The 15,378-nt window shown below is 60.1% G+C and overlaps 1 protein-coding gene across 2 annotated transcripts in view; it reads right to left on the bottom strand.

Moving 5' to 3' along the window:
• Window positions 1-15,378, bottom strand: part of Ppl (periplakin) — a 38,919-nt gene that overhangs the window by 12,855 nt on the left and 10,686 nt on the right. For both annotated transcript variants that reach the window (XM_026385500.2, XM_077802657.1), the window contains exons 2-10: window positions 9,783-9,882; window positions 5,514-5,668; window positions 4,748-4,868; window positions 3,993-4,118; window positions 3,867-3,908; window positions 2,734-2,895; window positions 2,541-2,648; window positions 1,699-1,794; window positions 4-126 (exon numbers count right to left, since the gene is read on the bottom strand). In XM_026385500.2, coding sequence (XP_026241285.2) covers window positions 4-126; window positions 1,699-1,794; window positions 2,541-2,648; window positions 2,734-2,895; window positions 3,867-3,908; window positions 3,993-4,118; window positions 4,748-4,868; window positions 5,514-5,668; window positions 9,783-9,882 — 1,033 coding nt within the window. The remainder of the gene's footprint in view (window positions 1-3; window positions 127-1,698; window positions 1,795-2,540; window positions 2,649-2,733; window positions 2,896-3,866; window positions 3,909-3,992; window positions 4,119-4,747; window positions 4,869-5,513; window positions 5,669-9,782; window positions 9,883-15,378) is intronic.

Here is a 15,378-nt window from a genome sequence, read left to right as displayed (position 1 = left end):
CACGTCCAGCTCCCGCAGCAGCAGCTCGATCTGGTAGCGGTCCTTGAAGTCGGGGCTGTATTTCTGGTTCAGGTCCGAGTCCACCTTGCGCAGCAGCTCCTGAGCGTCCTGCACGTCTCTGTGGAACTACAGGGGACCAGGAGGCCCCATCAGACAGGAAGCCACCGTGACTCCAGACGTGGCTTTGAGCCGGAGCTCCCACTCATCCTGAATCCAGAAGTGAACCCTCTGGGCCGCTGCACCTCCCTCCAGAGCCCCACTCTTGGGGCCACTCAGGGAAGAAGCTGGTCCCTGGCCACCAGTCCTCCAGACGCCTCTGAGAGAGTGAGTTCCCCTGAGACAGCTGTAGGGCTGGGTTCTCTCCTCTGTTCCTCTCTCTCTGCACAGAACACCCTGACTTAATACCATAGGGTCATATGCCACAGTCATGCTGTGGCCAAATATGGGCAAGGTGTACCACGGCAGTCCCCTAGGTGTCACCTAGTGACATCGTAGCCAGCTGAGTTTGGGCAAGCACGCTCTATGAGGTTGGCACAATGCCCGAGTCGCCTCAGGCTGCACCTCTGTTGCTCAGCAGCATGTGCCTGGACTCTCACTCGCAGCCTTGATGTACGCGTGCCTCCCCTTAGTTCAGCTCTTTCCGGGGCTGCAGCCATGAACAGGACTTGGGATCCCTGTGACGGCCCACACACTCAACCAGGAGTTACACAGTGTCACCTGAGTTCACGTGTCAACTTCCAGATCCCCCATCACATGTTCCCACCAGGTGCCGTGGTGCACACCTGTAATCCAGCTCCTCAGGAGGCTGAGGCAGGAGGACCCCGTGCTTGAGGCCAGCCTCAGCAACTCAGCGAGACCTTGTCTCAAGATAAACAGTAAAAAAAGACTAGGGATGTAGCTCAGTGGTAGAGCACCCCTGGGTTCCATCCCTAGTGCAAAAATGAAAAACAAATTCCTCTGGAAACAAACAAGGGTCCATCAACAAATGGCCAGGGAAGTAGTTCCGTCCATCTGTTCAGTGGGCACTGCTGGGCCACAGAAAGGAATGAAGCAGGGACACACTGCAACATGGTGCACAGGGAGATGAGTCAGGACCAAGGACACACGTGGTACATCCCACGTGCTCCATCATCCGAGGTACAAACAGTGCTGTCTACCGAGAGCACACAGATTAGAGGCTGCCCGGGCTGGGAGGTGACGGAGGGACGGCTGCAGGGTCAGTCTCTGTCTGCATGACGAGATTTAGGAAACAGAGGGAAAGCTGCTCAGGTCCGTGAGCTTAGTGAATTGCACATTTAAAGTGGCTAACAGGAGCCAGGTGCAGTGGCATGCGCCAGCTGCTCTGGAGGCTGAGGCAGGAGGATCCCTTCAGCCCAGGATTCAAGGCCAGCCTGGACTACATGCCAGACTCATCTCAAGTGCTGGGGGCGGGGCTCAAGCAGTTCTGTATTACATATTTCACCAAAATTAAAATCCCACACACTCGTTCCTGGGCCCCAGCGACCTGCCAATCGCACTCTCCTGCCTGTTCCCCGGAAAGACGGACAAGGGCTCAGCAAGCCTGGCCACACTGCGACTCCTTCAGAAGCCCTGCCAGGCCCCTGGGCGAAGCGCGTGAGGCCTGGTGAGCCAGGCAGGTACTGAGCGCCCCACACGCGGAGCCTCTGGGGCTGGAGGGCGCCGGAGCCGGCTGGGTACCTGGTGGTAGTCCTCCATGAACTTCAGGTGGCTCTCCTCACAGATGAGAAGGTTCAGGTACTCCTTCCAGTCTGCGTGTACAGCCTCCATGTGCGCCTGCCGGGAAAGGAGGGTGGTCACTGCTGAGCAGGGACTGCACCAGGCCAGGGGTGGGGCGAGGGAGGCCCCTGACCTCTGCCCGGGTAGCCAGCTCCTGCTCAGGGATGGGAGGGGGGGAAGTGGGGCCACCATGGACAGGCAGGTGTGCAGGTCGTCTGGGCCCAAGGGCAGGTGGGGGCTGTGCACCCCCAAAGCTGTTCCCTGGAGTATTCTTCATAATGTATTTCAGGGGGCTGAGTATCTCCCCCGGGCTCCTGTCCAGCTAGAACTGGACCTGTGAACTAGAAGGTGACCTTATCTGGAAACAGGGTCTTTGCAGATGGATCAGTTATGGAATTGGGGTGGCCCTTCAATCAAACGGGGTGTCCTATGAAGCAAAGACAGACATGCAGGGGAGAAGGCCACGGGAGGATGCAAGCCGGGACGGAGTGAGCGGCCCAGCCCAGGCCTGGGCTCCAGCTGTTGGCCTCAGAACCGCGAGCATGTGCTTCTCTGTGGTTTAAAGCTAGCGGGGTGACTGACGGTAATTTGGCACGGAAGCCTCAGGAACTAACGCAGGTGACACATTGGCTTCTGAAGCCCAGGGCTGGTGGCAGGACGTGATAAAGGACTGAGGTAACAGAGGAGGCAGAGTCAGACACAGCAGGAACAGGGACCCCGTCAGGCCCTCCACCCCCAGGGCTGCTGGGCAGAGGCCACCCTGTGTCCAGCCCCGAGGGGACGTCCCCTGCCTGGCACACCACCTCAATGGCGTTCCTCCCGGGGTGATCGGCGGCCAGCAGCTGGTCTCCCTCGCTGTGAAGCTTGTTAATCCTCTCTTCTTTGGCCTCCAAGTTCCGGTTGATGAAATTCTGCAGTGGGGTAGGGGAGAGGACTCAGTGCCCAGCCGGCAGCCCTGTGCCCTCCCAGGCCCTGGCCCTGGGCCCTGGTGCCCACCTCATACTGGCGCCGGCGGCTGGGGTAGTCGAGGTTGCGGTCGCTCCAGTCGTACTGCACGCGGTCCCGGGCCTGCTGGTCCAGCCAGTAGAGCTCATTGGTGCAGCGCTGCATGTAGTCCTGCAGGGAGCTCAGGTGCTGCTGCCGAGCCTGTGACGCCGCCTGCGGGGACGAGGACAGTGCCGGGCCCCGCTGGCCTCCCTCCCCCTCTCCTGCAGGGATCTCTCGGACAAGCCACCCACTCTCCAGACCCCATTCACTCAACAGGTGTTTACTGAGATCCACACATGCCGGGCACAGCCCTAGAGAACAGGGCTGACCGTGTCCTGAAGCCTCTGTTTATCCGTCTGTAAGAAAGGGATCACAGCTGCAGACTGCCATGCCCCTGGGCCTCCATAACACCAGTCACAAGTTCTACTCTGACCTCCTTGAAGAGGGCTTGGAAGAAAAGGAGCCACTCACGGCTAGGGAGCAGAGGGACAGGGCAGGACAGGAGGGGAGACAGGCTCACATTTTGCCTTGAAGAATAAGAACTGCAGCTGACAGGTGACAGGGGCCCCTGTGTGCCAGGACTGTGCTGTGGACACCTCCACTTTAACCAGTCTAGTCCTCCAGGAGCCCTGTGAGACAGGGTCATGCAGAAACCCCATTTTCAGAGGAGGAAACGGGGGCTCCTAGCGGCTAAGCAACTCCCTCAAGGGGTCAGCTCCAACAAGCAAGGGGGCAGCAGGCCAGCTCCTGACCGCTAGGCCAGGCCGCCTGTGTTCAGAGCCTGCGGGTGTGAAAGGTCTGCAGCAAGAAAGTGTTTATGCAAGCAAGCTCAAGGAGCACATGTCTTCTGAAAAGAGAAAGAGGAGGACTTCGTCCAGAAAACATGCAGTGTGGTGTGCAGCATACAGCAGGTGCTTAATAAATGAGCAGCCCATTGCAGAGGATGGGCGGTACCCCTAGGTCTATCAGGGTTCCCATGAGCCAACAGGAAGGGGCTGGAGTACTGTCTCTCCTCCCAGAAGCCCCTTCTGTTCTGATGGAAACACTTATCATGTGCCCATGTCACGTGGGGTGGGTGCTGTCCCCTCCACCCCAGGTTTCTCGTCCCCGGGAGGCAACAGTCTTTCCCCAGAGCCTCTCACCAGCAGCTTCTGGTACTTGGCCTGGAGCTCGCTGTTCTGCTCCTGAGGGTGGAACCGAGGGTTCAGGTGAGGGCGGGGTGCAGGCCCGCCCCGTCCCAGGCCCCCACATCACCAGCACTGGCCCACCTTGTCCCCGTCCTTGGCCAGGTGGGGCCCGATGGCCTTGACCTCATTGTGGAAGATGTTGTGCTGCTCCACCTGGCTGTCCACCAGCGGCAGGTCTGTCCCAAAGCTCTGGCTGTTCAGCTTGTCCTGGTGGGCGGGGGGGGGGGGCAGCGCAGGAGGGGGTGGGCCAGCAGGACTCACAGCCGCCCCGTTGGCCTTGGCTCTCTGCCCTGGGTGGGGATGGCACTCCCTTCCTCACAGGACAGCAGGGGAGTGGCCGCGGACCGGCAGAGATGCAGGCCAAGGCTGTGACGACGGCTGGCCAACAGTTAGACCTGTCAGTCGCAGCAGCCGCAGAGGCCCGCACGGGTCACGGTCTCTATTTCACAGATGGGGAAACCCAGGCTGAACCAGGGGAGGGCACCTGCCCAGGGTCGCGCCACCGACGGCGGAGGAGCCAAGACCCCAGACCAGATGTGTGCCGGCAGCAGCCATGAACCGGGCCCCAGCAGTGACAGACTGGTGAGGACACAGTGGCCAGGCATCTGAGCGTCCCCCGCTCGCCCACAGTGGCCTGCCAGCGAGCCCAGCTTGGGGAATGAGGTGCACTGGTCGGGGACAGAGCCCCGATCACCACCTGTGCTGCACGACCCAGGCTGGCACTGTCCCTCTCCCTTTTCTCATGGGCATAACGTCAGGAGACATCGGGCCTCCAGCCCCCTCCCCGGAAGGACGGTGGGCTCTCCCAGCACACACGCAGCCCCGCCAGGCCATACCAGCTTCTCCTCCACCAGTGCCGCCCAGTTGACCTCCGGGGCCACCTCCTTCACTGCCAGGTTGTAGATCTGCTTGTGCTTCTCACGGAGGTTGGCCACACGCTCCTTCAGCTGACGGATGCTGACCAGGGAGAGGCCACCAGGTTAGTGGGGCCCGTTGGCATGAGCACTACCCAGGCCCAGGGCGGGGGACCCTCCCAGACCCCAGTGTGGGCTTTCTGCCTACAGCCTGGAAGGACAGGGTGACAGTGGCCTGGAGTTCCAGGCCACCGATGCAGCCTCCTCCCCCTCCCCACCCACTTCCCCTCAGCCTCCTTCCTCCAGCAACATTTCCTGGGGCCTACTCTATGCCCAGGGCCACAGGAGATTCCTGGAGAAACAGGCAGGACCACTGGAGCCCACTGTCCAGCAGTGGCCACGGTCGACAAGCGCAGAGGCTGTGGGCCAGGGCAGGGTCCCAGGGCCACTCGCCCACGCTGAGCTGGGGCGTGGGTGAAGAGCCTGGGACGAGGCGGGGCTTCAGGCCACAAGGACCATCCAATGCCGAGTCCGCACGGGAACTCGGGGGGCTCCGACCAGAACAAGGGCGCCGACTCCCCGAGCCTCGGTAGGATGGTCATGGGGGTGACATAAAGCACCTGGCCAAGCCCAACATCCAGTTAGCCCTCTGCAGACCCCACCTGGGACTCCCTCGGGTGGACAGGCTGCAGGCCTGCCTGGCCCACCATGTCAAATGGTTCCCCGGGGATGGAGGAGAGGGACCTACTCCTCAGCAATCATGTCCCCCTGCGGGTGCTTCATGTGCTTGGCAATGGCCGCGTCCGCCTCCAGCACGTACAGCAGCTTCTCCGAGTCCGACACCTTCTGCAGGGCCACGTCCCGGTGCTCGGGCTGCTGACCCTCCTGCAGCCGAGCCAAGTCCTAGGAGGGTCGTGAGAGAAGGGGACAATGGGTGGGGACTCAGAGCGGGCGCTCTGGCCATGGGAGGTGGCAGGAGCAACAGGACCAGCAGGGGGCTCCCCAGCTCCTTCCCGCCCCTCCTCTGGCCACACAGCATATGTGTCCTCAACACCCACGATGACGTGCTGGTCGCTGGGGGGCCCTGCCTGCCTGGAGCTCACAGGCCATCTGGGGGATGACCTGCAAGACCCGCCTGTCAACGGAAACCTCACGATGGCGACTTCAAGTCCCTACAAGCCAGTGCTTGTGAAGAGCGTGCACCAGAGAGGGAAGGAGGGAGGCCCACTTCAGCCCTTGTGAACAGGGAGGCCCCTCTGCGGCCATGATGCAAACCAAGGATGAAGGCTGAAGGGAAGTGTGTTCTGGGCAGAGGAACAGCCCACGCGGAGGTCCCCAGGCGGGAGCAAGTCATGGCTGAGGTGCAGCGAGAAGCTCTTGGGCTGGGAGGTTGGGAGAGGGGGGAAGGGGACCAACAGGGGCCAGAGTACACAGGACCTGTGGGACACAGAGCAGGGGATGGCCCCCAGGGAGGACATGGTGCCAAAGGCCAGTTAGGCTTCAAAACAGAGCCTCCAGGGGCTCTGCAGGGAGAGGATGTTGGCATGGAGGTGTGGTCCGGGGCGGCACTGTGGGAGCAGAGGGTGGCCGGGCTGGCAGCCGTGGAGATGGTGGGAGGAGCAGGCGGGGGCCGTGCAGGTAGGACGACTGCAGTCGGCTGGGAGCTCAGGGCCTGCGTGGGGACAAGCCGAGTTGGGTCGGAGAGCGGGAGAGCAGCCCGCCCGCCAGTTCTTTGGTGGCACCGGAGATACCAGGCCTCTGGGATGAATCCCCAAGGGACCCCAGGTACAGTGGGAGGGGACAGGGCCGGTGCTGGGTGCCCGTCTCTCCAGAGGGGGTAGAGAAGCCCTGTCTTCAGAAGAGGTGGAGCTTGCCTGGCACACGAGGCCCCGGGTTCCACCCGTGGAGCCACCGACAGCCAATGGGAAGAGTTGAGGTGGCCTGGGGAACACAGCCCAGTGGGAACAACGTGAGGTGGAAGAGGCCAGACAGACCTCTGGGACGGGGGATTCTGCCGGTGGCCCCGACAGGCAGATGGGAGCCGAGGCGCGGCTGCCAGGGGCAGGGGCAGGGGCAGGGCAGCACCGATGGCAAGGCTAAGATCACCTTCATGCAAGACGGAAACACTCCAGGACAGACTCCCCGCCAGGGTTGGGCCACTTGCTAAAGGGACTAAGAACCATCCCGTTGCACGTTTGAGATGGCAGCGTTTTATGGAAGAAAGGGAGAAATGGCCAAAGGTAAAGAAATGACAGAGATGACATGGCGCCTGGGACAGTGAGACGCGCCTTCCCCTCGGGGAAGGGAAGGGTCCAGGTGGCACTGCCCTGGCCACTCAGCGGGGGGCAGAGCAGTGGGGGCTCCCGGGGCTGAGATGAGGCCAAGAGGAAAGACGAGGGAGCTGAGCGCCCACATGGGGGGTGGCGGAGTCAGCCTGGCCAGTGGATGAACCCTAAGCAGCAGGCTTCTCCGCGCGGCATGTGATCTGGGAGCCTCCTGGCCCCTGCAGCTTCAGAGACTGACTGTGCAGAGAGGGGAAGCCAATTAATGATGACCTGGCTCCCGGGGGTGGGTCGGCACACGGCTGAGGCCAGGCAGGAAAGAGCCAGGGACACTGTGTGGACATTCCAGAGTTCAAAGTCAGCCAAACTGATCAATGGCAAGAGGTCAGCAGAGGGGTCACCTCTGAGGGACACGACGGGGACAACCACCGGGAGCTTTCTGGAACGTGTTCTCCGTTCTGCCTGGGCAGCGGACACGTGGCTGCCTACCACAGCAAACAGTTACCAGGTGACCTCCTAAACGGGATGAATCTAACCAGGTGCAGCGGCCACACCTGTACTCCCAGCAACCCGGGAGGCTGAGGCAGGAGGATGACAAGTTCCAGGACAACCTCAGCCACTTCCTGAGGCCCTGTCTCAAGATAAAATAATAATAATAATAATAATAATAATAATAATAATAATAAAGGAAAAGGACTAGGGAGATAACTCAGTGGTAAAGTGTCCTTCAGTGCGATCCCAGTATTAAAAAAAAGTCACAGGAACTGACACATCTAATAACACACACACACACACACACACACTCACACACACAGGACAGAGAACAAGTCGGAGGAGTGGAGGTCACTGGTAAATCAGGTGGTGGAGACGTCGATGTCTGCTGTACAATTCCTCCAACTTTTCTGCCTGTTTGAACATCTGGGCAAGACACAGGGTTGCCTGGGGCAGGATCCTGTTTATTTGAGATATCCACACTAAGAAAATTCATGGAGACCCAGAGCTGCTTAGTGGCTCTGGGGACCCATGCCCAGGGGGTGTGGGGTTTCCTCCAGGGACAGGGAAATGTCAAGCTGTGGATATGCTAAGCACCACCGAACCGCACCTTTCGGATGGTTAAGTTATATTGTGTGGAGCTCACTGACTGAAAGATGGAACATTCTGGAGAATTAATAAGATTAATAAATAATGAGATCTTTTAGAAAAAAAAAAAAAAGACCCTCCGACCCATCTAGCCTTCAGAGGGAGGCTTCTTCTTTCCAGAATATTCAGTCGACATTAAAAACCAGGGGCTGGGGCTGGGGCCGGGGCTGGGGCCGGGGCTCAGCAGTAGAGCGCTCGCCTAGCTCTATCCTCAGCACCACGTAAAAATAAATAAATCAATAAAATAAAGGTCCAACTACAACTACATATCTCTATCTATCTCTCTCTATATCTCCTTCACTTAGGAAGGAAAACACCAGAGCAGGAGTCCCGAGAGAGGAGAATAATAAATAGTCACAGAGGAGCTCCGTGGGAGCCGTGGGAGGGCACAGGTGTGTGGGTTGTCGGGCACAGGGCAGGGGCGGGGCCAGTGGGCAGGGTCCCAGGCAGGAGGAAAGGGCCGCCGCAGGCCCCAGGCCACCCCATATGCTCACCTGTACCCGTCACCTGTACCCGTGGACAGTGCACACCCGGGCTGCGGGGTGGCTGCATAGGGAGGGGCTGCCACCCTGAGCCTGGACAGCAGTGGGTTCAGGACCTCCCTACCTCAGTGCCCCACTCCTCTGGGCCCTCCTCTCAGTCTCCCAGTGACTAAGAAGCCCGGGACATACAGGCTGCCCAGTTACACCGGATCCCAGACACACAACAGTCGGTGGCATAAGTATATCCCGAACCGTCCATGGGCCTTACTCATGTTAAGGAATCATTAGGGTCCTGAGATTCGAATGGGATGGACCTCCTGTGTTATCCCTCGCTAAATATGGCAGCCCCTTCTGGGACCAACTCGGCCATTGCCCAGCTGCCCCTGCTCCTCAGTTCCTCCAGCTCTCCAGTGGGCCCAAGCTCAGCGGCGTCCAGCTGGGCTGACGGAGAGCTCAAAGGCGACTATAAGAGACAGTGAGCAGCCACGAGAGACAGTGAGCTGTTCAGGCCTCAGGAGGCCCTGCAGGCTCAGGACAGTTGTTCTCCCCGTGTTTCAAAGGGGGAGACCGAGGCACAGGGTGGGGAAGTGTTGTCCCTGGCTAGTTCCTCCGTCTTCTCTGGCTGAGGAGGAGACAGGCTGCACTCTGGGTCCTGGCCACAGAGGTACAAGTGGGAAGGAGGCTACCGGTGAGTGTCAGATCGCTCTGCACTGGCAGAATCTCCTCCAGTCTCCCCACAACCCAGACAGACGGGGGACCATCACTCAGCCTTTCAGGGGCAGCCAGGCACAGGGGGAGGGAAGGTGACGCGTTTGCTCAAGGTCACAGAGTGGGTATCAGGACCGGAACTGCACCCAGAGACTGGCTGTCCTCTGGATCAGGGAGGCTTCCCCCAGGGCCCAGGAAGAGGCAGGAACTCAGCCCCCGGGAGCCCCCTCTTCCCACGGGCAACACTGATGCCGAGAAGGGCTTCCTGACCTCGGCACCACTGGCATTTGGGGCTGGACTGCCCTGTGGTGGGCTGTCCTTGTCCCCACCAGCTAGAGGCCGAAGCTCTGCCCATGCACACTTGTGCAGCCACAGACGGGGGCGAGACGGGGGCGGGGGACTCACGCTCTGCATCTTGGCCCCGGTGTCCACGATGTTCCTCTCCACCTGGTCGGCATTTTTCTGCAGCTGTTCGATCAGCTCTGAGAGCTCCTTGTTGGAGATGCTGTGGGCAGGAGCCAGGAGGTGGGTTCAGAGCTGCGTGGGTCCCCACCGCACCCCTTCCTCCCCACCTGTCCCCTGCCCTGGGCTCCGAGCAGGAACAGCCCGCTGCGCTTCTCAGGAGCTTGCCCGTCCCACAGGGTGACACTGCTGAAGCCAGAGGTAAGGCAGCAGCTACCGTGGCAGCGCCAGTCCCAGCTTGGTGACTCAAGACGGCACTGCCATTCTGCCTTGTTGGCAAAACACAGATTTTCTTTTTCTTTTCTGGAGACGGGGTCTTGCCCAGACTGGTCTCAAACTCCTGGGCTCCAGAGGTCCTCCTGCCTCAGCCTCCTGAGTAGCTGGCACTACAGTGTGTACCGACCATGACCAGCACTACATTCTGTTTAATTGAGATACAATTCACATACCTTCAAGTCTGCCCCTACACTCAGTGCTGTCGGGATATTCGGTTTTGCGACCATCACCAACATCTACCTGCAGAACACAGCCTTCACCCCAAACCTTGTACCCCTTAGCAGCCACTTCCTTTCCCCTTCCTTCCAGCCTCCGGTGAGTGCTGGTCCACTTCCTGTCACTGTGGAGTTGCTTGTTCTGGACATTTTATGCCAATGGACTCATCAAGCATGTCCCTTGTGTCTGGAATCCCTTAGTGTCATGTCTGCATTGTGCTGAGGGGACTTCTTCCTTTTACGGCTGAATAACTTTCAATCGTATGGATGGGTTCTGGGGGGTGGGCAGGAGCCTGGGGCCACACGACAGGCAGATCCTGGATGTGTCCAGTGGCGTGGGCCGGGCCGGGCCGGGGCTCTCGGCCCTCTGCCACCACTGCGTGGCCACCCTAGGACCCACGGGGGATAGGGGAGACTGTCTCTCTTGGCCCAGCACCACCTTGGGCACAGCCCACTCCCCACCAGCCCTCCTGTGGGGTGGGGCAGTACAGGAGTCACCTGGTGGACCCCACCCTGGTGCGGCCAGTTTTCTAGCTGACCCAGCACTCAGCACAGGACACAGAACAGGGGCCATCACCAATCCTAGGGAGCTTGGGCTCCTGGGGGGACAGTGTAGTGGCCTGCTGGGCTTCGCGGGTCACTGCACCTTCTCTGTGTGCTAGGCCAGATGTCATATTCACAGTCACCACGTCACTCACCGGAGACTGGGAGGCTGTGAGTCCCTTTGCAGGTGAGGAAACCAAGGCTCAGAGACAGCAAAACACTTGCCCAGGTCACAGGGCGTGTGAACAGGGGGCCTGGGTTCTGCCCTGGGCACTAATGGCTACTCACAGGGATGCCAGGGAAATCACATGTGCCAACAGACAGCAGCAGCAAACTCACAATACTGTGAGCTCACGCTGACTATCCATGTACCAGGCTGCCACTCATTGCTGACTTAATCTCCATCACAGCCCTGTGTGACGGGAAGCCATATCATCATTGCTACTTTATAGTTGTGGACACTGAGGACCAGAGAGGTTAAGTAACTTCCCCAAAGTCACACTGTAATTAGACAGCAAAGCCAGGACTCCAACCCAGGCAGGCCCTGCAGTCCAGGCTCTAACAACTCCATGTGGCAATCTCTCAGGGCTCCCAGCCCTGGGATTCTTGCAGACAGATTTAAAATGCCAGGTGCTCAAAACCAGAACAGGACCCTAGTGGCCACTGGACCCCCGGGCATGCTGGTGGGAATGGAAAATGGGGCTCAATTGTGGGACACAGCCTGGCAGCTCAGAATTCAACTTTGAAAAGTTGATCACTGCTGGACACTGTGGCACACATCCGTCATCCCAGCAACTCGGAGGCGGGAGGATGGCAAGTTCAAGGGCAGCCTGGGTAACGTAGTGGACCCCTGTCTCAAAATAAAAATAAAAATGGGCTGGGATGTAGCTCAGTGGTCAAGAGCCCCTGGATTCAATCCCCAGGGCCAAAAATAAGTAAAGTTGGACTAGTTACCGTGCGACGCACAAGTGCTCCAAGGCACCTCTGTCACACAGAAGCGCTCACAGCGCTGTTGTTCACACTAGGGCCAGACAGAAGACAGAGGGCCACCCACTGGCGAGTGAGTAAACAAGGTGTGGTCTGTCCTACTCTCCAGCCAAGACAGAGGCAGCCCTGGACCGCAGAGCGGGCCCTGAGCTCAGGTACGGAGGGAAGGAGGTCAGACACAAGGACAGAGCCCAAGACTCTGTTTATGAAATGTCCCGAGCAGGAGGACGGTGGCCCCGGGGGAACGAGGGCCAGGAGTGAGCTCGACGGGCACACAGTGTCTTCTTGAGGTGATGCTAAGGCTGATCACGGCGATGCCAGCACACATCCGTGAACACAGTAAGATCTGCACACACCAGAGGGACGCGTCGTGCAGTGGGCACATTGTGTCACAATAGAACCGTGACCAGGAGGGTCAGCACGTGCCATCGGCAGCTGCTGGGCTTTGTGTCTCCTTCCGTCACGCTGCATCCTACGAGGGGCTCCACGAGGCCGGGGCAGAGGTGACTCCCAGCCTCCTGAAGAAGTTAGGGCCGACTGTCCCCAGCCCAGGGCCGAGTGAGTCACATGGTAGTTTATGAGTCACCCCCCCCCCCCAGGCAGCTCTGTTGTCCCTGCTTACAAACGGAGATGAAGGTGCGAATGATTGATCCCGTGGCCACAGTCCCACTGCCGGGGAGCAGGGTGGAGCGGCATTGGCCCCTGGAGGCCTGGGCACTTTTGTCCTATGAGTGGGTCCTCAGAGGGTCCTGCTTCCTCCCTCCTGCTCAGCTGGCCACAGGAGCCAACCACAGGTGTCCCAGGGGAAGCCGCAGAGACCTGTGGCAGGGACACAGGAATGTGGGCAGGCAGGAGGGTGGGACCCGCAGGGAGGGCGTGGCTCCCAGGAGTGGGGGCGGGGGGGACTGGCCAGGCTGGTCCAGCCGCGGGGGCAGCCACGTGTGGAAGCCAGCGCCATGGCCCCTCACTGGAGGCCGAGGCACAGCCACAGGGTGAGCCAGAGAAGCCGAGGCACCCAGCCACTCACCCAAGGAAAGGGGAAGGCCGACTGCCACCCCCGAGGGACAGGTCCGGCTGCCTTCCTTGCTCAGAGGTCAGCATGGACACTTGCATTGAGGCCACTGGCCACTGGCCTTTGAAAGTACCTGGGAGGCCATGTGGCCTCAGCTGCTCATCACCCCTGTCAGCAAACAGGTGCCAAAGGCACCTGCCCAGGTCACACAAGGCGGCCCACGTCCGGGGAGACTTTGGTACCTGGATCTGGACGGGGGTCACACCCTGACAGCACTGGCCGCGTGCGCTGTGGAGAGGCCAGTTAGGGCCCCAGGGGCAGCTTCCACAGAACGGGAGCAGGAAACCCTACCTCCCAGCTCAGTGTGTCGGGGGTCACTGCTGGAGACCCGAGTCACGTTTCAGTGACAGCCTTGGGGTTCAGAGACTGAGGGGGTGGTGCAGAGTAGCTGGAGGGCCTGAAAGCAGACCTAAGTCACGCTGCCCCTATGTGTGCCACCCGTGGCCTGACCAGTGCCTGAGGCTAGCAGACACCTGCCACAGGAAGGCCCTGGGGTGCCACAAGCTTCAGGGAGCAGGGCTACCGACATATCTGCAGGCTGCCACTCCCACAGGGTTGCCACTGGCAGGGACCCAGAGCCCTTCCCACCCCCCTACTCCCTCCCGTGCGGGTTGAATCCCTGGTCCCCTTTCTGCCAGGTCCCCTGCTTGCCCGCCCCACTCGGTCCTATGAATTGGGCTTCTCCTAAAAACCCAGTAACTTCCCAGTGGAGAAGAGGTCGAAGCTCAATCCCCAGGATGGGACGCCTCAACGCTGAGGGCTCCTGATACGGTCACCAAGGAGAGCACGGCGTCGCTTCTGTGGACCCCCGTCCCAGGCGCGGCCCTCCGCCTCAACACTGGAACCCAGCAGGCAGACCCAGACCCAGGCTGCGCGGCACCAAGGCTGACAGGCGACCTCAAAAGTGTCAAGGTCATGAAAGACCCAGGAAGGCAGAGGGACTGCCCAGGCTGGAGGACACCCAGGGCCACAGAGAAGGACACTGGGGGGAAGCCGGGGAGGATGAGGGAGTTTAAAGGTGTGGAGGAATTCCTTCTGGACCTCTGGGGCCTCCTGCGAATGCTGAAGGAGCCGTGTCTCCCCGTGATGGGGAACAGGAAGGGAGGAGGTGGGTGCTGAGCTCCGGGAGATGCCCCTGCCCCGCCCAGACCCACCTGATGAACAGGAGCAGGGCCTGGAGGGGAGCCCAGGCTCAGTGGGCCTCAGAAACAGCCCCCTCGGCCCAGGCCACGCTGTGGTCAGGGGCTGCCCGCTGGCTGGGTCCTGCAAGCCAGGGAGAGTCACCTCCAGCAGAGGGACTGTTCCTCTAGAGGATCAGCCCTGGTTCTCCCCCCCTGGAGGAGGAAGGGAGTGGGGCGGGGCTGGCTGCCAGGATGCTGGTGCCTGCTTGGAGCCCCACGGCTGATTCTGAGGACAGAGGCCCAGACAGGTGCTTCCTGGGGCTGAGCCTGCAGCCAGGAACCTGGAACAGGTACCTCTTTGTGTCCCCGGGATGTATCTGGGGCAGAGCAGCTACAGGGAGAGGACCCGGGAGCTGCAAATGGCATCGAGTCCCCTGCTTTGTCCCAAACAGGCTCAATGACCACAGGGTGGCCGACACAGAGGTCATGCCTGTCCTCCCAGCCACTTGGGAGGCTGAGGCAGAAGGATTGCAAGTTAAAGGCCAGCCTCAGCGACTTCGTGAGACCCTGTCTCAAAATCAGAAATAAAGAGGGCTGGGGACGCAGTTCACTGTAGAGCACCCTAGGTTCAATTCCCAGGACCGCCCCCCACCGAAAAAAAGAACCTGCTGGGAGCGAGGGGGCAGTCTGTCGGGGACACACTGCTGAGGTTCTCATGAAAGGGTCACCAAGAAGCGACCGGCAGGAGGCGGCTTCCCCTCCAGGATTGGGCTCCTTCTGAGGAGCAGAAAGAAGTCAGTAGCCAAGGTCTGAAGCTGGAACCCACTGATGTGTTTAGTGGACGGCTAAAGACGTCGAGCCACCCACGCTGTCCATGGGCTGCCAGACGGACACACTCTGGTTCAACCTTGGGCATATCACTTGCCTGGGTGCTGGGGGTTTGCAGATGACCTCAACATGCAGAACTGTCTCCCCAACACCTGCAGCAGAGGCCGACGTGCCTGGGACCCCCAAGCCCAGACCTTCCAGGTGCAACACACAGCCTGCATCCACTGCCTTGGGCTTGGACTAAGGATAGGGGTCAGTGGGTTGGGGGATGGAAGGGGCAGGTGTCCACGCTGCTGTCTGCAGGGGAGAAATCATGGGAGGGAGAGTTGGAAATCTTGTCCACAAGGTTGTTCCAGCAGAATCTGGGGAATCACCCCTGATCCCTGCCTGATGACTCCACCTTGGCCAAGGCCACTACCTCCCCGGTGACCTGTGCCACAGCCACTCCACTCTCTGACAGTGTTGGACACAGGTAAGTTTTAGGCTGGACAATGGTG

Source organism: Urocitellus parryii, chromosome 9 (assembly GCF_045843805.1).
Source record: "Urocitellus parryii isolate mUroPar1 chromosome 9, mUroPar1.hap1, whole genome shotgun sequence".
Lineage (NCBI taxonomy): Eukaryota > Metazoa > Chordata > Mammalia > Rodentia > Sciuridae > Urocitellus > Urocitellus parryii.
The sequence above is the reverse complement of the archived record's forward strand: the minus strand, read 5'-3'. Positions and strand labels throughout refer to the sequence as shown.